Here is a 24,667-nt window from a genome sequence, read left to right as displayed (position 1 = left end):
CCATCGACCGCACCTTCCACCATTGTGTCTCTGAATAAACCACGTGTTGAACATTTACCTCTCAAGAGTTGTACTAAGCCAAAGAACAACAATGCCAAAAAAGATTAAATTACGTTTCAAGTCCTTCAATTTTGCTGAGCTTGTCCTCCGTCTAGCAGTAGGATAAAGGTATGCGTTCAGAGTGGCATGCACCCACCTCTCCTCCTGCTTATCATCTCAGCAGATCGCTTTAAAAGAAGGGGATCACAGTTCTTTGTGTTGGTAAATTAAAAAAAGATTTATTTATTTCACCCAAAGTTAGCATCTATCCAAGCCTTTACTTCACCAAAGGACAATAATGTTGGAGCACCATTTAGTGTGTCCGGTACAAAGTGCTGGCGCATGCCTGGAAACAGGAGAGACCTGGATGCGAAAAGAAAGCATGTTCCAACTTCCATGTGAAGATGACTGTCCCAGGTGAGCCAGGCTATTCTGGCACATCTTCAATGGATTCATCAGTCACAGTTGCCTTATATAGCTTTGGTTTGTTTGTGTGGGAAACAAGTTTTTATAAAATGGTTAAATTGGTCGACAGCCATGCATGGCATTTTCATGGCATTTTCATGGCACCATCATTCTGATAGAACTAAGAGTACACAACCCCAACCCCTATATCACAATCATCATCTGATAGAAGTAAGACTACACAACCCCAATATCACCATCATCATCTGATAGAAATAAGACTACACAACCCAAGCCCAATACGATTATGCAATGCATGCCAAAGTATTTCACATCCTCAATATTTAAGCCCTTTATTATTAAATTGTGTTTTTAAGTAAGTTAGGTTGCAATCACAAGGACCTATGATAGCATATCATAATTGTAAGGTTTTCTTCAATGTATGTGTTATGTATGTTTCCCGGTGTTAGTGATTTGTGTGTTGCCGGAGTGGTGGCAAATCTAATTAGCATGGAGAACAAACTTTCACACTAGTGCAATGCAAGGTTGACTTTCAAGTGTGAATTTGTCACTTTGGGCGGAACATTCCCCCGCAACCTTTACAAAATGACTCAATCACAACATGTCAAGAGTTTCAGGACTGGAATAGAAAAAGAGCAAGTCAACAATATATCACAGCACACATCCCACGACATCACTAGTAATGCTGACGGTCTTCAGATCTGATTGGCTTTCCAGGAGAGGTAGGAGTTCCAAGAGACGGCTACAACCTGCACAACAGCCAGTCTGCAGAACAAGGAGCGCTGGATTAAATGAGAACCAGAGTCATGGATGTGGCTGATCAAGCTCATCCATGTGGAGCTACAACCAAAAAAGAGGAGTAGCAATATTTCACAGAGAGATTGCAGGACAGGAAAATAAAGAAAAATACATTACAAAACAAATGGATAAGCTCTGAGCTCCCTGAACTGACTAAGTACCCCTCAACTGAGCTCTGACGACCCAGAGCTTCTTACCTGTGATGCAGAGGGACAAAATAAAAGTTGGCAATCTGGACTGGTGGCCACAGCTGAAACAGGGATCAGAACATGTCAGTAGGTTAGGTCAGTGCTCAACCTTTACGCGGTAAGAACCCACTTTCCAGAGAAAAAAAAATATTGCATTTCCACCATAAAGAAAATATGTCATTAATCGCTAACTTACATAGTAGTTTGAGATCAATGCATCAGCATAATCCTGAAAGAAAAAGGTGAAACAGGAAGATGTAAACACGTTATTGACACACACACACACACACACACACACACACACACACACACACACACACACACACACACACACACACACACACACACACACACACACACACACACACACACACACACACACACACACACACACACACTTTGAAGGTCAACCCGACATGTTTTGACTTATAAAAACAGAGCATTTTTGCCATTTTCTTTTTGGGTGTCGTTTGCTTTCTGGACTGTGACCACTTTCTAATTAAGGGCAAACAAGGCCTTGTGCTACAGGGGGGAGACAGACACCTGCCAACATGGCCAAATGCTAATGTTGGCCTAATACTTAAAAAAAAATACCAAATTGTACTTGTAAGATGTCATTGTCAAAAGAAGAAAAGTTAACTACTTTTAAGATTTTTCGAAGTATAAATATGTATTCACTTAGTTAATGGAAATTTGTATTTTTTTGTATTTGTAGACTGGACAGCGGCCAGTCTACAACTGCTGGCAGAGTCTTTGTTGCCCGTTAGACAGCCGGTGAGACGCCCTGTTCACCAGATCTTTATTATAATCTCAAACCTCATTACTGGGACCAAGGGTATATAAACTAAAGAAAAGGTATGAATCCCATTCATTCCGAATTTAATCCAACCCAGTATTGGGATCTAGTGGTGTTTCAACTGTCATGGCTTCTTCATTAATAAAGCAGGCCTTTAGATATTAAAGAATAACATAAAAACAACTTATCTGACATCTGACTCACTGAGGGATTACAATAAGCTGTGTTTGGTACAGTCCATGGTTTGAAATGTTTGTGTATTTAATGTTAAATCCCCTGACTCCCATAGACGAACCTATGCCTAACCTATACCTACATTTTTTTAAGAAATGGACTAGTTGAAGTGGGTGTTCTGAAACAGGTTTGTATGAGAGGTCATTCAGAATTTGTGGTGACTCCATTCAGAAGTATCTCAGGAGAGGCTCAGGAGGTAAAGTGGGTTGTCTGACAACTGGAAGGTTGCTGGTTCGAACCCCAGCTCCTCCAAGTTAAGGGTCGCGATGTCCCTGAGCAGACAAGTCACACTATCTGCCCCTGACCAGCTGGCTGGAGACTGGGTGGGTGATTTAGGGCAATCATAGTACAGCGCTTTAAGGTGGCCACCGTTTTGAAACACGCGCCATCAATCTAGTCCACTAACAATTCAACTTACTTAACCTAATACTAGGGCTGTAACGATACACCAACCCACGATTCGGTTTGTATCACGATTTTTGACCCGAGGTTCGATACATCCCACGATTTCTTTACATTTAAAAAGCATTCTATTTAAACAACACTTATATAACAATTAAATTAATGTAACATTTAATAACAAATAATTTGGAACACTGAACAGATTTGAACAGAAAGAATACTATTAAAGTATAGCTAAGTTAATAAATAAATTAACAGTTGGATAAATAGATTGCAGTTGGAGTATGCTTGCAGGTAGGCAAATACCCTCAACTAGTTTGGTTGGTTTGGTCAAATAATAATAATAATAGATTCAATTTATATAGCGCTTTTCTCACACTCAAAGCGCTTCTTATTAGGCTATGTAGCTTAAATAATGACATTATCAGGCCGTATAGAATGCAACATGTTTAATAGCCTAACTTTCAAAAGATGGGAAAAAACATGAACGTCATGAACGTCGCAATAACGAGGCATAGCGTTACGAGTAGCGTATGTGTGTGCGCGAGAATGGCAGTGTGCGTATGGTTGTGTGTGAGGGACGTCAGCAAGTGAGTGGACGAGCGAGGAGAGTGAGTGGACGAGCGAGGAGAGCGAGCAGTGGCGTGTGTGTCTAGTGAAGAAGCGAACGAGTCCGGTAGAATACCGTACCCATCCTGTCAATAATCGGTGGCCGCTTCATTCCAACCTATAAGCAGACCAACTGCCGGTCAAATCACACAAAACAATAGAGACAGGGATCACACAGGCATTTTTTTTCCGCTTGGGCCACTCTGGATAAATGTCGCTCATATCACATATGAGGACTTCGACGGCTGTGGAGAAGTGCAATCCTCCGTAGCCACGGAGAGCTGTCATCACAGAGAGGGCATCTCGTCGCATACTTACGGCATCGATAAGAGGGGGCGGTCTCAGCAGACTATTATTTAGACAAATTATTAGCAAATTTCAATCGGACAATTTGACCGGAGAGTTAGAAAGGGCGTATCGCGCTTCTGCCTTCTCACACCGTGAGACAGGTTTGTGGCTTTGAGTATCGCGATTTCGGTTTCGATACGAGTATCGTTACAGCCCTACCCAATACCATTTCACCATAATATCATGATTTACCTTTTCAACTGAAATCCAAACCTAATTAGCTAATAGCTGAAGAGACAGGTGATATAGCTGAACAGACGTATAGATGATATAGCTGAAGAGACAGGTGATATAGCTGAACAGACGTATAGATGATATAGCTGAAGAGACCTATAGATGATATAGCTGAGACAGGTGATATAGCTGAACAGACGTATAGATTATATACCTGAAGAGACAGGTGATGTAGCTGAACAGACCTATAGATGATATGGCTGAAGAGACCTATAGATGATATAGCTGAAGAGACAGGTGATATAGCTGAACAGACGTATAGATGATATAGCTGAATAGACAGGTGATGTAGCTGAACAGACCTATAGATGATATAGGGGTCTTACCCGTTTCAGCTTGGCAGCGTTCTGCTCCATTGTCAGTCCATTCAGAGCCCCTGAGAGACCAAGGAACGCTCCAAGGAAGCAAGGGGCGAAAGCCAGCTAGAAGTGTGGACACACAAACACACAGCAGTCAATCAACATGGTCAATATAGAAACAAGACAATGGATGGAGGGGTATATGTAGGGTACAGGTAGAATTGTGTTTGTATCTAAAAGGATGTTATGCACACACATGTGTGCTTACTGTATGGCTACAGGTTGAACACAATGCAGCAAAAATAGATTTTATTTTGCTCTTGTGTGGGGGCTGTTAGTCTGCTATGTGGGGGCTGTTAGTCGGATGTCTGGGGGCTATTCACACCCAGCTTGAGGAAGGATTACATAAAGGCGCTGGAATAAGTGTAAACCTTGAACACAGATATGACGCAGGTGCACCACCGATGGATTCTTTTTATGGCACTATAATCACCGTGGGTTGACCTGCTCAGGCGTAGAAGCAGACACTTTAGCTCTGCTCAATATTTCATACACCCCGTGAGAAACACTGCTGCTTGTGGGACAAAATAGAAGGCACTCGCGAGGCTGCTGTGACTTCCGGCGCCCTGTCGGAGAGCCTCCTCAGCTGAGCAATACTGCTCCGTCTGGAAATGCATTTCCACATCAATGAAACGCTTTGTAAAGAGGAAGGTATTCCTCCAGATGGACCACCATAAATGCAATACTGGCATTCCGTTTTGTTGATAGCTATTTTAATTATTTTACACGTTTTAAACATCTCTGATCATAATTTTAAAACATTTGAAGCATTTTTTTTTTTTCATTTTGCTAAAGTTAGCCAGCAATATTATTTTCTAGGGCTGTCCCCGACTCTTAATATTCTGAGTAGAATCAGATCTGCCTTTTCAGTCCGGAGATTCGACTATTCGGTGGGGTTTGTTTACCGGCGTTGCTATGGTGACCTAAATAATTATAAGCAACTGAAAACGATGCCGGTATGAAACTAAAACTGTGATTCTGAAGAAATTTTAAATGATATCAAAATTCTGTTTCGATATTATTGAAGATACAAGTGTGTAGATTTATTAAAGTTCTACCGGACTCGTTCGCTTCTTCACTAGACACACACGCCACTGGCATATACCATGTATTAACTCCTCCACCTTAAACAAGTTGAATGAACTCATTGGTTGTCCATTTGGTTTTTGAACACTTTGGCTCAGATGTTTAGTTTATAATACTGAGCAGCTTATGTGTATTTGATGTGTATTTTGGGAAGTACACATCCTGATCATCTCTTACCTGATCTATCAGCATCTTCTTCATAGCAGCACTTTTACTTCCCCCAACAACCAGCCTGTCCAGCACCTTGTACCAGCCACCTATCACTGGACCCTAGAGACAACACACACAACCACATACAGTGAACCCTCTTAAGGCTGTCCTGCACATACAGGACTGTCCTCCTGCTACTGGATGAATAATGTGTTATTACAGTGTATACAGGTCATACTCAGAAAATTAGAACATCGTGCAAAAGTTAATTTATTTCAGTAAATCAACTTAAAAGGCCAAACTAATACATTATGTTGACTCATTACATGCAAAGTGAGATATTCCAAGGCTTTATTTGTTATAATTTTGAAGATTATTGCTTACAATTTAAGAAAACCCCAAATTCAAAATCTCAAAGTGTCACATTCTAATCAGCTAATTAAACCAAAACACCTCAAAAGAGTTCCTGAGCCTTTTCTCTCAGCCTGCTTCAGTAGGATTCACAATCATGGGGAAGACTGCTGACCTGACAGTTGTGCAGAAAACCATCATTGACACCCTCAACAAGGAGGGAAAGCCTCAGAAGGCAAAATAAGTTTGCTGTTCACAAAGTGCTGTATCAAAGCACATTGATAGAAAGATAAGTGGAAGGGCAAAGTGTGGAAGAAAAATGTGCACAAGCAGCAGGGATGACCGCAGCCTGGAAAGGATTGTGCGCAAAAGGCCTTTCAAAAGTGTTGGAGAGCTTCACAAGGACTGGACTGAGGCTGGGGTGCATCAACAGCCACCACACACAGACGAATTTGTGAAATGGCCTTTGTATTCCTCTTGTCAAGCCGCTCCTGAACAAAAAACAACGTCAGAAGCGTCTTACCTGGGCTAAAGAAAAAAATAACTGGTCTGTTGCTCAAAGTCCTCTTTTCGGATGAGAGCAAATTTTGCATCTCATTTGGAAACCAAGGTCCCAGAGTCTGGAGAAAGATTGGAGAGGCACAGAATGCAAGAGGCTTGAAGTCCAGTGTGAAGTTTCCACAGTCTGCGTTGATTTGGGGAGCCATGTCATCTGCTGGTGTTGGTCCACTGTGCTTTATTAAGACCAGAGTCAACGCAGCCGTCTAACAGGACATTTTAGAGCACTTCATGCTTTCTTCAGCGGACCATCTTTATGGGGATGCTGACTTCATTTTCCAGCAGGACTTGCACCTGCCCACACTGCCAAAACTACAAAAACCTGGTTCAATGACCATGCGATTACTTTCCTTGATTGGCCGGCAAACTCGCCTGACCTGCACCCCATAGAGAATCTATGGTGCATTGCCAAGAGAAAGATGAAAGACATGAGACCGAACAATGCCAAAGAGCTGAAGGCCGCTATTGAAGCATCCTGGTCATCCATAACACCTCAGCAGTGCCACAGGCTGATCTATGTCATGCCGCATTAAGGCAGTAATTCATGCAAAAGGGGCCTAAACCAGTACATGAGTACATATCTATGTGTATACTTTTCATAGGGCCAACATTTCTTTATTTAAAATCCTTTTTTTATTGATTTCATGCAATATTCTAATTTTCTGAGATTTTGAATTTTGGGTTTTCATAAACTGTAAGCCATAATCTTCAAGATTATAACAAATAAAGGCTTGGAATATCTCACTTTGCATGTAATGAGTCTACATAATGTATTAGTATGACCTTTTAAGTTGAATTACTGAAATAAATGAACTTTCGCACAATATTCTAATTTTCTGAGTATGACATGTATATCAGGAGGAACAATGCGTTATTCACCACAAAGCAGAAACCAATGGCCATCATCCGGACCGTCCGCCGCCCGCTGTGATTGGCCAACCCTCTTCTCTCAATCAGCTGCTGGGAAATGACATCACCGGCACCAACCAATGAGCCTGGGGAACATAAATTCACATGCCTAAGTCATCTAAAACCATTTTCTTATTGTACGGCCAAGTATGACCAGGTATCTGGGGATACGAGCTATATATGATGTTAAACAGGGGTTATTGTGTCCCTTCCTCAAACAGTATGCAAAGGCCCATTGACATCACCAAGTGGAAGAGTGGAACGATCAGTATCAGTTTGGCCAAGACACAGGATCACAGGATCAAAAACACAGGACCTTCTCCTGTTCCTGGATTTTACGTCCACAAAACGGAAGCCCGGGCGCAGGACTCAGGCTGTGGATGTTTGCATGGCATATTCGGTCTCGTTTTCAGAACCGTTAAAAATATTCAAGTTAAATGCACCCTCTGCCCAGGCGAAAGGTGTCTTTCAACTTTTGCCAATTTTTGCTCATTTGTCAATGAGCAACCTGTCCAAGTATTTGTCAGCCCAGCATCGCAATACAAAACTTGTGGCGAAAGATCATGCTCTCCGGTGACCGGTCATCTGAAGGAGTTGATCAGCAACCGACCACGCCTAAAGAGGCAAAGCTTTTTTCTAGTGTTGGAGCGCAGGTAACACAGAAAGACATTAACAGGCTGGTTGCAGGGTTCATTGTAGAATACATGCTTCCTCTGTCAACTATTGAATCGCACAGATTTAGAAAGATACCGGTACTTGATAAAATGCCTGCGACTCGCAAGCCAAAATCCGACAGGAAAAAAACACTAACCCTCCAGTTACCTGAAGTAATCAAACTTACTTTCAATTCCCTGGATCATGTTTCCACCACCGCGGACATTTGGTCCGCCAACAACAAAAGCTACCTGGGAATGATGGTGCACTGGATAGACAGCATTAGTTTTAAACAGGAGAAGGCTGCTCTTGCCTGCAAAAGGGTGAGAGGAAGACACACTTACGATGTCATAGCTAGCGAAATACAACAGGTTCATTCAGCCTTTGGACTATCACATAAAATAACAGCAAGTGTCACCGATAAAGGCAGCAATTTTGTAGAAGCCTTTAGAATGTTTGAATCCCATCCTGATGATGGGTCTGACTCTGACGAGCCATCTGATGATCATGAATCGGAGGTCACTTTTACGGATGTTGCCGAAGCACTCTCCACAGGATCAGATGAGACCTTTTCACTGCCACCTCATCTGCGCTGTGCATCACATACATTAAACCTGATGTATGTGTACAAGTGTACAGCTCTCTGGACCAAAACTAGTCGCTCTACTGTGGCTTCAGACCAGGTTGAGGATGTGCTTAAAAGAAAGCTCATCATACCAAATGCTACACGCTGGAAAACGACTCGATGACGCCTTGTCTCTGATCACAGAAATCCCAGTCAGATTTAAACATAATTTTTCTAGACTGGGAGTTAAGGGCATCACTGAGCGAGAGTTTCAGTTCCTGAAGAAATATTGTGCAGTGTGAAGACCTCTTGATGGCGCATTAGATATACTACAAGGAGAAGATGATTGCTACTATGGCCCCCTCCTGCCAACCTTTGGAGATTCTCATGTCAAAGTTGCTTGCTTTGAAGGATGGCCTTTCCCAGTGGACAGCTGGCATGCCTGGTGCTATTGTACAGGTAAACACATATTGAATAATACAATGAATAGGCCCTACCCCTTACATAATAGCTTGCAGTGTAGTCTATAGGCCGACAATTTAATATAGCTGATTTAGCCCAAATGTATGAGGCTGTAAAAGCTGTTAATTGAACTGTTTATGTTTGTCTAATGTAGCCTACTATTTCATATGACAGGCGATCAAACACAGATTCGCTTCCATCTTGGATAGAAAGGATGCTCTGATGGCTGCTACCACAATACCCAAATTCAAGGTCCGATTTTTGAATAACCACCCCAACACTAACACAAACCCTGCAGGGTATTCCTAAAGCAATAAGACTCCATTCGGAGAAAAGGGCTGGAAGTGATTATTGTGTTCATCTCACTCAAAATACCTCGTAGTTTAGGCCAGTATTTCCCAGCCTGATGTCTGAGGCAGGGCGGGAGATTGCTGACTTGTAAGCACTAGATATTTGATTCTGCATGTCAGAAAAAATGGAAATGTTTGAAAGGTCTTAAACGTCCTGTCTCAAACGGTCTGCCTCATAGGCAAGAGCAAACCACTTAAGTCTCAATGTGGTGCCATGTTGGTTGGAAGTTGGTAACAAAAATTTTCTGAACTAAAAATGGGATCAGAGACCAGAAATACAACAACCTGGCTGTGTGAAAATGATTAAACCACTAACTGGCCAAGATACATTCATGACTGTGTTGTTAATTTGTATGCGCTTGGCGAGATTAGTGGCTTATTGAGGTGCAGACCTGCAGCCAGACACGACGATCACGCCGCTCACGTCCCGAAGAGCGACAACGAAGCGGAGCTCATGGGCCCAGCTGGACAATTGTCAGATAACCTTTCCAGGAAATGTCAAACGGAGATGATAAAGATAACACATAAAACACACAAACACCCTCTTAGGGCAGAGCAAATGTCAGGCATACACACCTTAAAGAGGCAATGTCATTTGGTTACAAAATCGCTGTTAAAGTAAGACAAGACAGAGATGGAAGAGCACAACGGATAAACTCCTGTTTTCTCTAAATTATTCATAAAGAAATAGAAAAATTAATCGTAACTATAATATTCAATTATAAACTAATGACAAAAAACGTATGCATATCATTTCTAGGTTATTGAAAATAAATTTGTATACATTCTCCCTGAACCTAGACATGTCCCCGTTCCTCCCTCTACTTGAAAGGTAGTAAGATAGTTTGCAATTGCATTGCCATTGTAGCCACGAAGTCTGATACTGAGACCATATCAATCTACTGACTACTTTGTTGTGTGGAGTCCTTTAGCTGTCTTGCAGCCTTGCAGACGTGTCCATTTCCCCAAAAGTGTATGAAAGATTCACTTGGTTTCTCTAGCCATGGCTGACTTCAATCATGACCAATCCTTATCCCTCCACAATGGTCACTCCCCTTCTCCTTCTGTTCCTTTGTTGTTACTGACCAACATTTGAAAGTTTTCCTATAAGAATCACGTAAACCCATAGTCTCATTGAATGGATGCTGGGTGGTTTTGCTGCCTGTATCTTCCCATCATCAGGATCAAAATTTTAGACCAATGAAGAATAACTACTAAATATTTGATTTAATTTTAGACTCTATAATTAAATCAAATACTTAGAAGTTATTCTTAATCAAGTGATAAAATGGCACAGTTTACTAAGTTGACAATCATATAAATCATAGCACAACGTACGTTTTTGAAATAATTATGGAGGATTTTCATGTAGGCTACACTATCTAGTCTTCTCCTTATGGGCTTGCCCCGTGCTCACACTCGCGTGCACAAAAAAACTCAGCAATGCACCAATCAACGTGGGCACCGCCCAATTTCCCCAATGGTATCGTGTAAATAACGTGGCCCACAGCAGCGCTTGCCTCCCTTTTCCTTCAGCAATTGCTTAAACCAGCGGTCTACCAAGTCTAACACTATGACCATCCACGATGAAGGCATGCAGCGGCGGCGTGACGGAGCCCACAGCCCTACTGCTCATCCTGCCCGGCGGCACTTCCACCAGGCCATGAGAGGGCCTTGTTCCTTGTTGTCTGGGTGGAGCCACGCCGTCCGCTCATCGACTCAGCAGTCTGCTCACCCCCTCTCCAAGCACAATGCGTGTTCACAATCATGGTGGGATAACCAGCTGAGGTAGGGACCGCTAAGTTACAGGACCCCATTGCGAGCACGGCTCTGCAGTGGAGATGGCTCAGCTCCTCGGAGACCAGCCCATTCTGGATCTTGCGTTTCCAACCAATCAGTTCCACCAGACGGCGCTCCGAGAGGGCTTACCTGGGCTGAAGCCCCGGGGCCCACGACCATCAGGGGCCCACGACCATCAGGGGCCCACGACCATCAGGCCCATGACCATCAGGGGCCCACGAACATCAGGGGTCTAGCATGAGCTGCAGTCCAAAAATAGAATAAGTTGACTATGAACAACTATTGAAGTTTAACATTTTGTTCAGCAAATTTGACAACGGCAGTGAAAACCGCAAAATTCTGAGTGTACATTAATGGGCAGATTTAGAATCATTTGTTGCAAAATGTTGCAAATTGTATTCTCTATGCATAGCGCATCACGTCGATATTGCCGTTTAGTGCTGCTCTAGTTTGCACAGATTATATGTTTGGTTCTTTTGTTCATTAGTTTAGTACACAGTGGTTCCTATCCTTTTTTTGGATACTCTAACCCTTGCATATGTTAAGGTCCTCAGGAACCCCCACCCCCTCTATTATAAGTAAAGTTACTGGAAACTAGGGATGCACCGAATTTTCGGACACCAACATTTTTCGGCCGAAAATTTCACAAAAGCGCATTTTCTGTTTTGGCCGAAATACTTTTATCACCGAAACACGGCCGAAACAGAAATTGTGATGACATTTGTGATGATGCAAACAAAAAGCGCGGCCAGCACACACATGTCTGGATAAGCGCCAATATGTCTGCTGTGTGGACGTTTTTCAATGTTTCTGAGAAAGACCCACGTATAGCGATTTGCAAAAATTGCAATGTCTTGATTTTAATGAAGTTAGTACACAGTCATAGCCATAAACCCAATGGTACTAGGGTTGCCTCGGTGTGGACATTTTCACACCGAGAAATACACTCGTGTCAACACCGGTATTACCGAGTATAAACGGTATTTGAAACTAGGTCAACCGCCATCTTCTCCGTCAACTCTCCTCTCACACTCGGTGACAGCGTCTGGCAGCGCGCCAATTCTCGGTGACAGCGTCGTATAACGTTCTATATACAATAGAATATAATTTTATAGATAATATCACGGCCAAAAGCTCTGTGCGCCTCCGGATGGCCAATCCCTACGCGGGGAGTTCTCGTAGGGATTGGGCTTTGAGGGGTTTGTTTACCGGCGTTGCTATGGTTACCGGTCTTGTGCGTTCCAACGCTTTATTAGGTAATCTATTAGGTTTGTATTTTTTTTATTTTTTATGAAAAAACGTATCAACAATAAAACAGTGCAAAGACAAACTGCCAAACTGCCAACACCGGTAACACGGTAATACCGTAAATCCCTACTGGAAACCATGTGGTACTGAGTACGTCCATTACACTTTTTTATTTCATAATCCCCTTGCAATTACACTAGGGACCTCTATTTGAGAACACCTGGTGTAGTATATTTGTTCTTTTGTTTAGTATTTTTCAGGATTGAATACATGACAGTAAACTTATTAATTATTTATTTCACGTTATTTTATTTAAGATTGCATACTTTGTTTGACACTTGCCCATAGCTGTATGAAGAGTCGAGACACTGACTGAAATATAAGTAAGAATTTTAAGGATATTTTGGTTGATAAAAAATGTAAAAGATATTATGAATTAAAGACTGCGTCGGGTTCTCGGGCGTCTCTGGTACTACGATAGAAACCCTTAGTGGGGTTATCTCGGCCATGGTGGAGAAGGAATAGAGGGGATGGAACTTGTGTGACGGATAGAGGAGCAACCTTTGATACAGTCCACTGGGTAGGCTGGTAGACTGATCTATCCTCACACATCTAGGTGGACACGCCCACCTGTGATGTCATAAGGGGCAGATTTCCAAAACGGCTTGTAACGGCTAATCTCACCACACCTGGTGTCATGCCATGGGACCTTTAAGTGAATATAAAACAAAGGAAAAGAAAGCGCTCATCTACCGGTCACACCGTAACATCAAAATCCATACCGTAGCGCAAATTCACCAGGCGTACTCTCTATATGGTTTATACCGTACCCAACTAACATAAGAGACACTCAAGGGGTCCTTTCTCTATACAAATTGGGTCATATTTCATGACTTGGGTATTGATGAGGCTGCTGAAACTGTTACTGATTATATTCAACTCTGTGTAAACCTTGTAGTCACTAAAAAATAAATCGCAGTGTATCCCAACAACAAGCCCTATATACTAGGGAGATGGGCTGTATTAACTGTAAGAAACTGGCTTTTAAAAATAATGATGAATGCGCATAAATCCGTACAGAAGGAACTTAATCACATGTTGAGGGAAGCAAGGAGAAAACACAAGGACATTATTGAACAGAATTTTACCTCCAGGAACTCTAAAATGCTATGGGACTCTCTGAAGGATCAGCACTGGTGCACCCCAAGGCTGTGTTAGCTCACCACATCTTTTTACTTTGTAAACAAATTATTGTATCCGCAGCCACCCAGATTATTTTATTTTTAAGTTCTCAGACGACACTGCCATCCTGAGCCTTCAGTATCAGCACACTGTCCCCTCACCATTTTTTTCTGAAATACAGAGTTTTGTTAAGTGGTGTGATGAGAATCACCTCACCATTAACGTTAAGAAGACAGAGGAAATGGTGCTGGGCCCGAAATCAATAGGGGATCATACTCCACTGTGTATATCCATGGGGGAAAGAAAATCAACCAAGTCAACTCCTACAGGTATCTCGGCATCCATCTTGAAAACCTTTTCAGTTGGGAGGCTCATGTTGATTACCTGTGTTCTCGTCTCCAGCAAAGACTGTACTTCCTGAGTAGACTCAGGGTGTTTCGGCTTGGTACGGTAACCTTCCTTTCCAGCCGAAATAAAAAATTGGGCACCTGCTTCAATCCGCTATGAAGGTGATGGGGAGGTCTGAAAACCTCCCCTTGCAGTCCATATACGAGCAGACTGTGCTCAGACCAGCTGAGAAAATGTTATCTGATCAGACACATGTTCTGCACACAGAATACCAGTTTCTACCATCAGGTAGACGCTACAGAGTCCCCACTTGCAGCCTGAACCACTTTAAGAATTAATTTGTGCCCACCTCAATAAAGATCCTAAATGCCACCAGGGCCAATTTTGTTTTGCAATAGTACTGATCATGACCCATGGTGCAATACAGTGTGTGTGTGTGTGTGTGTGTGTGTGTGTGTGTGTGTGTGTGAGAGAATTGCACTGTTTCTTGTATGATGTATGATGTATGTGGCCCTTGTCCTATATGTATGCATTGACTGCATTTGTATTGTTATTTATTTTATGCAAAGCAGCTATTTGTGACTGCATTGGAGTCCAAGACAAATGTCCCTCTAAGGGTTATAAGTGAATCTTATCTTATCTAGTGGGGTTTTAGTATATACGTATAATGACTGTACTTTATTTGCGCCACTGGAACGTGTATAGGACTGTTACCATCATGTGTTAAGCACAAAGACCTTCTTGACATAAAGACATCCCTTTATGTATGTCAGGTTCAGAACAACTCTTTTACATTATAGTACAGGGGCTGCATGGTTGGGTATTGGTACTAAGCCAGGGGTCGGCAACCAAGATTGGCCTTGGGCCAATTATTGTTCCAGCCAGTAGGTGGCGGGCCAGAACATTATCAAAGGCTAGTTTGATTAAGGAAAGTGCATCTGGAACTGCAACGCAGGCCCGTCAGCTGGCTTAGTCATATGCCTACCAAGCAATCTTAAAAGACGTACATATAAAGAAGTGTATGCCCTGATCACGTAAATCTCATGCCTGATCTCGTTGGGTAGAGGTGTCGCTGCGCGGTCTCCACAGAGACAACGCAGCGATATCATCATGAGCAGTTCTAACTGGAGAGAGAGTGAAATCCGCGAGCTGCTGATCATGTGAGAGAAGGTGATGCAGTCGTATTAAACAAAGACGTAGGAAGATGGTGCGATCTACGAGAGAGACGCGGAGGGACTGTCCTTACGAGGCTTTTGTCGGGATAAAAAACCTTAAGCCGTCCCTAACCCAAAAGTGGTCAGCAAAATAAAGAATATGTTGGCGTTTTAGCACTTGTAAATTGTTAATCGCGTTTGTAGCCTACAGTCAGACGTGAACTCATTCTTGCATGCGGGTGTCTTCATTCATAAAAGAATATATAAACATTCGGGAATATGCAAATTATTTTAAAGAGGTCTAGACTCCTTGCGCAGCCCCGCCTTCTCCAGTGAACCAAGAAAGCCCGCACCGTGACGAACGGTGGATATTACCCTGTCGGTTTTACACAGGAAACTTGAGATAAGACAGTGAAATCGCCGGACGTGCCAAACCTCGACCGAACCGGCTTGGCAGTGTAGAAAGGCCTTATGCTGGAGAGAGGGCAGTAGTGCGCACCTAAAAAAGCAGCCATCCACCCTTAAAATACTTCAAACAACACACACATATCACGGCGGTTGCTAACTGACTGCACACACACGCACGCACACACACACACACACACAGACCACGGCGGGTGCTGACTGACTGCGCACACACACAAACCTCCATTCCTAGCCTACTCACCGTTAGAAGAGCTGTAGGCGAAGTAGCTTCATCAGAGTCTCTACTTGCATCAAACAGCAAAGTCTCAGACGTTGGCGTCTTAAATCATTTGTGTACTTTTGTCAGCAGCTCCCGCCTTTCTCCACGTGCAGTATCACACAAAAATACGTAATGTCGATTCGCCATGGTTATTGTATATAGGCCTATAAAGGGGGGGGTTCCGTTTCATTTAATATTGCATAGTTTCCAATAACTCCCGCTCAGCCCCTCGCAGCTTACACGTGACCGTGACGAGTGTTTCTCTAACCTTGTTCTCTAACCGGGAGTAGTAGCAGGATTTGATACAATTAAATTCAAAAACCGTTGTGAAAGAAAAAAAAGTTCACTGTATCCGGCCCTTTACATTTAAGCTAACAGATATAGATATTCGATATTAAAAACATAATTAAAAAAATAATCATATAACTTCAGAATAATCTGGCAGGCCAGATATTAGGTCTGGCGGGCCAGTTAGGGACCGCAGGCCGCCAGTTGCCGACCCCTGTACTAAGGTATGGACGGAAACAACTCAGTATCAAGTAGCATCAAAACTTCTCAGTTCAAACGATACCTGCATTCTATGCTTTTAAATTACTATAAAAAGAATTTATGATTTTGCTCACAGTCAATCACTGTAACGTTCTTCGATTTAATGCGCTGTGATTGGCCCATTACCGCAGCAGCTAAAACCATACAGTATGTGGTTAGGTTTAGCGTTGTGTGTCTGACGGAGCTGGCTGTACAGCGTGCCGTGATGCAACGCCACCAAGGCAGTCAAAAGTATGACTCACTACACACGTGTGGTCTGAACAAAAGAAATGCGTGAGGATTATAATACTTCTGTTAAAGGGATACTTCACCCATTCAGAACCGGCGTTCTATCATTATAAAATCGCTATTGTAATATAAAAAAAAAGGTTTTAACCGAGTCTTCCCTTGGCCCAGCTTTCTTGATCTAATTTTCTCCCGAGATGACGTCAAATTACGCTTTTGACGTCATCTCGGGAGAATTTTGCTTGCCTGCTAGAAGGGCCGGCTGGAGCTCGGTTTCGAGATGTAAACACAATGTCTGCCATGTTTCTTTACTGCTTAGCTAGAGAACCAATTTGCAATGTGGAAGAGCCGGAGTGGATTTTGAAAATCTATTGTTGGATTCGGACATTCAGGGCTATTAGTACGAGCCAGACTCCAGCCAGAAAGAATTGACACAAATAGAGGAGGAGGCTGCTGCAGCAGCGGCTGCAGCTGAACAAGCCTTGCCTGTTGCTGTGGACGAGGAGCTGGATAGCTTGAAGTCTGTGTAATGCTGTATAGGCTACTCAAGGCATAATTTATCTTGCTTTGCTAATGTTGTTCTTTCTTTCTTAGACAGCATTGCCTTCCTGTGTTGTCCAGGCCATCAGAGCTAATTACCCACAAGATGGGCAGTACCATGGCTACCGGGAGACAATACATGCCCAAGATGAGCTGTGACTATTTTGACTCTAGCACCGTGTTTCTTAAACTAGGGGTCGCGACCCCAATTTGGGTCCCCAAAAACCTCCGTGGGGTCGCCAATTATTTTCTGTATTCAGTCCGAAATTATTATTATGCCAGGTGAAACAAAGGAAAATAATATTGGGGAAAAAAAATCTGCCTTTTTCTTATTTACACGCAGTTAAGTCGAGAAGAGAGAAAATATGTTTGCGTCTTTCGTCCTTAGCGTTGCATTTTAAGTCAAACAAAATAAAAAGACATAGGTAGCAGACTACTAGCCAAAATCGTTAAAAAAAATCGAACAAAAGCTCGGAAGTGCCAGCTACCAGTGCGTCTACTCCTCCGCGATCCTCAGATGGGACAAGTCTACAAGCCGGTGAGAATAAAAAGGAACAAACGAGGCGTTGGCCTTATCAGAAAGAATTTCTGAAATATGGATTCACTTGCCAAGTAAAAGATAACCTCGACCACCCACAATGTGTGATTTGCGGCGATGTTCTGGCAAATTAGAGCTTAAAACCTGTCAAAATGAAACATCATCTCGAAACCCGCCATTCCGAGGACGCTACGAAACCAATTACTTTCTTTCTGCGAAAAGAAGCTGCCCTGCAAGGGCAGAAGACCGCAGTGCATGGGCAAGCTACCTTGCCCACAAAAGCCTTGGTAGCTTCCTACGAAGTGGCCCACCTTTTGGCAAAAGAACAGAAGCCACAAACAATTGCCGAAAGCCTCATCCTCCCTGCAGCAATTGCGATGACCACCGCAATGCATGGTGGAAAGATTGCAAGTGCGCTCAAGCAAATCCCCCTCTCCAATGATACAGTGTCCAAGCGCATTATCGACATCGCTGTTGACATGAAATTTCAGAGAATCGAGAGATTAAAAAAATGCAGGTTTTCTTTACAGTTATATGAGTCTACTGACCTGACAAGTGTCGCGCAATTGTTGGTGTTTGTTTGCTACAGTTATGAAGGAAAACTTCACGAGGACATGCTGTTCTGCTCTCCAATGGAAGGAAGGTGTACCGCCAGTGACATTTTTTAATTGTCTCAATGGTTGGATGGAAGACGCAGGGCTGCAATGGGCCAACTGCCTAAGCATATGCACAGACGGTGCGGCAGCTATGTTGGGGAAAAATAAAGGGCTGAAAGCAAAGGTCCTTAGCGTTGCACCACATGCCAAGTTCACCCATTGCATTATCCACAGAGAGGCCCTGGCATCCAAGACACTTGAGCCCGAGCTTAACAATGTTCTCCAGACAGCAATTAAAATGGTGAATTTCATCAAATCTCGCCCACTCAATACTAGACTCTTCACCCTTCTCTGTCAGGAAATGGGGTCTACACACGAATCCCTTCTTTCCCATTCTGAAGTTAGGTGGCTTTCACGGGGCAAGGTCCTGACACGCCTGTTTGAGTTGCGAAGCGAGGTGCGCACCTTCCTCTCAGACGCAAACTCCGCTTTTTTTTTTTGACTCGGAAAGGAGAGCCCGTCTTGCTTATTTGTCATGCATATTCGACAAATCAAATATGCTCAACGTGTCACTACAAGGCCTTAAACCTGACCCTCTCGGACAAAGTGAATGCTTTCACAAAAAAAGCTTCAGCGTTGGGCAGTCCGTGCGGAGAGTGGGGATTTTGAGATGTTTTCGGAGCTGCATGACTTTTTGGAGGAGGAAGACGTGAATGTCAATTCATTGAAGGCCTCAATCTTCTCATCATCTCCAAAGCCTCCTCGAAAAATTCCATCAATATTTTCCGACGGGAAATGTGGAGAATTATGATGGATACGACAACCATTCACCAGCTGCTCTTCAAACGATCTGTCATCTGAGCTCGAAGATGCGCTGCTTGAGCTATCCAGTGACCGAACCATACAGACATCGTTTGCCTCAAAATCACTGGATGAATTCTGGCTGTCTGTTGCGCAGGAATACCCCGGATTGTCCAAGGTTGCCATGGACATTCTAACTCCTTTCGGGTCGACCTATCTGTGCGAGAAGACATTTTCGTCCCTCGCATATATAAAAAATAAATACAGATGTCGGCTCAGCACTGTGGAGGAAAATCTCTGTGTCGCCGTATGCAGCATTCCTCCTAGATTTAACTTGCTATGTTCCCGGAAGCAGGCCCACCCTTCCCATTGAAATTGCTAAAGATAGTAAACCAGAAAAGCGAAATAAAAAAATACCGTTATTGTTATCGTCATAAATATAATTCATGTAACGTTGTAAGCCCAATGCTGTGTATGTGTGTGTGTGTGTGTGTGTGTGTGTGTGTGTGTGTGTGTGTGTACACGCACCAAGCGTTCTGATCTGATAGCGGCAGCCTACACTTGTTTAAATCTGATTGTTTGGTTTTCTCGGTTATTGTTCATATGGAATAAATAAAACTAATTACTTTGCTTACTATTTATTGCTTGATTTAGTTAACGTTTGAGGGGGTATTTTGAGTAATGACTTAGAATGGGTTTGGGGAAAGTGGGGTCGTCAGACCTTACCATACTTTTTGTGGGGTCAACAGACTAAAAGTTTAAGAACCACTGCTCTAGCAAACGCACCCTACACGTATTATTTTTTTAAATAGTAAATAGTTTTTCATGAATAAAACCTCAATCATGTTGGTTGTTGTGATTTGTTTACTAACCCAAGTGCTGTTATACTAAAGTAGGCCTACTGTATAAGATACACTTATTTCTGTAATCTGTAACTGTAATTAGAAAAAAAAATTATGCTGTACACTGTACAGTAATATACAAATGATGCGTTTGAAAACACGATTGCAGAAGTCTAAACTAGTCAACGTATCACAGGGAAATGTTTACACAAAGTTTGCTCGAGCTGCCATCGCACTAGGACCATGGGTCCTTCCCCCTCCAAACGGAAACAGGCGGGCGGTACAGCAAGCGCAATGCACTGTGGTAGTTGGAGGATTTCTTACTTTTGAGCCACAGAGACACTTTCTGCCTTTTCTCAGGCTAGGATGAACCGGTTTCAAATTTTTTTTGCACAATTATAATACATAGAATTATGTATATATTTACTTCATATAACCTTCATATCTCCACCGGTGAAGTATCCCTTTAATAATCCCATATAATTTGAGTTACATGAATCAACCACCTCATAAAGCATGAAGGAACACAAAGGGCGGGACTGCACCATGTTCACAAGGCCAAGATGGGCCGGCGTCTCCTCAAGGGTACGCGCCCCAATCGTCCATCCCTTCAGGTAAGATAAACGGTGACAAGGCTAACATAAGCAGCCCTGCTGTAGTTGCCCAAGATACAACTGACCATGCTTAGTGCATTGGCTACTTGCCGGTAGCTTTAGCTTCAGTAGCAGCTAAACATGTTTAGTTAATGCTTTTGCTATGCTTTCGGAAAGCTTGCTATAATAAGTAACATTAATTACATACGACCTATAGACTAACCTAAGCACTTAGCTGGATTGATCATCTTGACAGTAGATCAGTGGAGATTAATACGTTTATAGATACCCAGTGGAAAAAATATTATACTTCAACTACACTTTTGAACGGATGTACTAAGTACATTTTTAGTATGTAGCTGTATTTTGTTCTTTTTTCGTCGCATTCAAGTATACTTAAGTGTATTCAAGTAGTCCTTAAGAACTACTTTAGTAGTACTTGAGTATACTTTAAGTGTAAATAGTATGCCAAATTGGCACAACTTTGAAAAACTTGTGAAAAGTATGATTTCTAGCAATCGAATAACACTTGCAGTACAATTGCATTATACCACCAGTGTGTTCAAAATATACTTAAAAGGGCATTGCAGTTCAATTGATAGTACGATAGAAGTGTATATTAAACACACTATAATGTCATATTTCAAGTGATCTTGATTTGTTTCTGTTTTTTCGTTGATACTTTCATAGACTGCTGGGACTAGTCATGTCCGCCTCGGCACCGGGGGAGCTGTTCACTGAGGAGGACCTGGCCCTTAAGATCATCAGGCAGTGCAACTCCTTGACCGAACAGAGAAGGCACGGAAGCAGCTTGAAGACTACAGAGGTCTACCTGCATAGCAGCCCTCCACGGTCCTGCTGGGTGGTGGTGGGAGAGGAGAGGGGCCTTCCCCATCTTGTTTGACCTGGCCAGTATTTATACACGTCCCCTGGCATCCTCCACTCCAGAGGAACAAATATGTTCAACTCCAGGAAACAGCAAGCCTTGCCTAAGAATTATAATTTTTCTTCAGAACTTTTGACTTCCTGAATAACACTTCATTGTACAGTGTTGTACTTATTTAATAAATATGTTAATAATTTGAATACTTTCTAAATGTTAGTGTAAAAGAATTTGGATGGGAGGCATTCTGTCCTTATACACAAATGATTCCTTCTATTCACATAATGACCACAATGGGTCAATCTACTAAGGATTTTGACATTACAAGTACCACATTTTTATCAGTATAATGCAAGTATTAAATAGTGCCAATTTAGCATACTATTTGCACTAAAAGTGTATTCAAGTATTTCTGAAGTAGTACTTAAGGACTAATTTAGTACATTTTGGTATCCTTGAATGAGACACAATTAGTACAAAATACAGTTACATTCTAAAAGTGTACTTACGACATCCTTTCAAAGTATAGTTGAAGTATAATATTTTTTTCACCTGGGCCTATAGGCTACTTTTGGAAATAGGATGATCAATACATTACTGCCAGTGGTCCAAGCCTGGGACTGAGCAAATACACAGAGGTCCTTTGGACTTAAAACAAAGTACATTGAACTTAATGGTTCACAGCCGTCCACTTTCATTCCAACCTGTATGCTTTTGGACCAATAATCACATCATTACTGCATTTCATGTACATGAATACATGAATCCTTCTGAACCTGTAGACTAACCAGGCGGACTGACCACATCCCGTGGGGTTCTTGTGACGGGCATTTGACATAAATTAGGACATTTTATAGACTAAGTGGAAAAAGAAAATGACTCATTCCATTATTATATAAACCATGGAAAGTAATCAGGCCTACATTGGTCAGGGCGCACACACACACACACACACACGTTTATCAAGTGTAATGTCTTGTACCTGCAGTCAGTATCTGGACGGACCAGGGGTGCCTGGTCATCAGCGCCTGGTAGGACCTCCACACACCCGCCATGCTGAGGACGCATGCGCGTCAGGATAGGGAACATGTGTCCACGGTAATTAGATGTTGCTGATATGACAGCTGTCTGCAGTGTTGTCAGACAACCCTAGCTGTCTGATTAAATGGAGGAATTTCTTCGATAGCAAGCCAAGTAATTTCTTAGTTTTGCGATTTATTTGAACTTGTAAAGTTGTTATTTCATATCCGCGTGTTAACTAGCCTACTATCGTGAACGTTTCAAAGATATCATTATGGTTTAACATCAACCAACGATTACAGAAGTTGGGGATATCAACAGCATTTTATGCCTGATGGAGTTGTCATCGTAACGTCACTTTATGAGGAGCAAACAACAAGCATCTACTTATAAAGCCGGATGAGTTATAAAATAAACAGACAAGCTACTCTATAAAGTCAACTATTTCAATGACTGAAAGAAAAGTACAACATACCTCCAATCTCACAGGTACAGATCTGTGTATGGCTGTGCCTACAGATACGTCACTTCCATTGTAAACATAGGTGCCTCTACTGCCACCAAGCGGCCGTTCTCTACGACGCACTGGCTTCAATCAATTACCTATTAATATATAAAGAAGGCTTCAATACCCATTACCGACCATAGCATTAAAGGCCGTGTTGCAGGGTTTATTTTCCAATGAATTTGTGCAATTTGCTTGTTGGTAATAAAGATTTAAACTGATATCCATTGTATTTAATGTTGTTAGGTTGGTATCACAAAACGGAATGTAATACGAAAAAGTAGGTACTATTTTGGCGGTTTGCTATTGATTCTCATTTCCCCCAGAATGCATTGCACGACGTCACGTTGGGGAGACAAGGACCAACGATCCGAATATTCTGCATATAACATGAACATGTATTAAATGCAGGATATATGCGTGGATGTTACAGAAAATGAAATAATGGCCATAGGTTGATAAGAAGTGAACATGGATGTATACGATAACTGTGGGAAAGGGGAGGGGGCGGTCGATGGCAACCACCATAGGATTGTTGATTTGATGAATCCTGCGCAGCCCGCTGCCCCTTCTGAAGCCAAACTAATCCCCCAATTGAAAAGCATTGCTTTAATATTGAATTAATTAGTAGACCATGTAGCTAATATCGTTATAACAAGATCTCTATCTGACTATTGACAATCCACATACACCAATCCCATCAACGAAGAGGGTTGTAACACCAAGTAACACAGTGTAGCCTACTTTTTCCATGGGGAATGTGGTTCAGGTATGACAGTATTTAAATATTTATAATGTAAAAAACTAGCCTATACGTAGGCCTACAGCATATTATACATTTGACACATAGAGTTAGACTATTTATATGTCTAAGGTTATCGGCTGAATTCGGTTAAAATGCAGCCTCTGCTGGCCCACAACCAGATCGTCTCGTTGTCTCGTTATATGCTTTACAAGTAATTATATTTAAATTATAATAACCATGTAGCCTTTATTTTCTTGGCGTTATCATTACATCCTTTCTCGTTACATCAATATAAATGATGGTTATAACGAGATCTGTATCAGACCATTGACCATCCTCTCGGAAATGAATGAAATTTATATTGACGGTATGGTACTATATCCCTATTCTCGCCGGCCCTTGTTGAATTTAATTTCTGGTGATCTTCGTATAGATAAATATATATAAATATGTATGTATGTAAATAGGTATATGCATACCTATTTATTTATAGATATTAATTTATTTATTAAATACGGAGACCACCAGACCACCTCGAAGCAACAAAATAAATATATAGGCCTATGTATAAATATGCATGTACATATATATATAAATACACACCTGTCACACATATTTATAGATATTTATTTATTTCGTTATACATAGATGTTTATTTATTTATTTATTATGTACGGAGACCACCAGACCTCATTGAAGCAACAAAAATGGTATATTAAATTCAAGATAGGTGCATGGGCGAGAACAGGGATATAGTGCCATACTGTCAATATGAATTTTATTCATATATATACAGTGGGAGACCAGGTTGACTCGGTCGTTGAGACGGGGATCTGTGTGAGTGCCACGGAATTTGAGTGTCATTAACTTGCATTGGAGCAAAGTCCGTGGCCAT

General features: G+C 42.1%; 1 protein-coding gene across 1 annotated transcript; it reads right to left on the bottom strand.

The window, feature by feature from the left end:
- Nucleotides 1-262: 262 nt before the first annotated feature.
- mpv17 (mitochondrial inner membrane protein MPV17) lies at nucleotides 263-23,068 on the bottom strand. The gene is made up of 8 exons (XM_030345506.1): nucleotides 22,998-23,068; nucleotides 22,485-22,558; nucleotides 7,458-7,573; nucleotides 5,697-5,789; nucleotides 4,401-4,496; nucleotides 1,648-1,680; nucleotides 1,461-1,513; nucleotides 263-1,230 (listed from the first exon to the last, which is right to left on the bottom strand). Exons 2-8 carry the CDS (start codon nucleotides 22,555-22,557, stop codon nucleotides 1,161-1,163), a joined length of 534 nt encoding a protein of 177 aa, XP_030201366.1. The 5' UTR covers nucleotide 22,558; nucleotides 22,998-23,068; the 3' UTR covers nucleotides 263-1,160.
- Between the last annotated feature and the right edge of the window lie 1,599 nt (nucleotides 23,069-24,667).

Source organism: Gadus morhua, chromosome 21 (assembly GCF_902167405.1).
Source record: "Gadus morhua chromosome 21, gadMor3.0, whole genome shotgun sequence".
Taxonomy (NCBI): domain Eukaryota; kingdom Metazoa; phylum Chordata; class Actinopteri; order Gadiformes; family Gadidae; genus Gadus; species Gadus morhua.
Note: the sequence above shows the minus strand (reverse complement) of the source record. Positions and strands in the feature narration are given on the sequence as shown.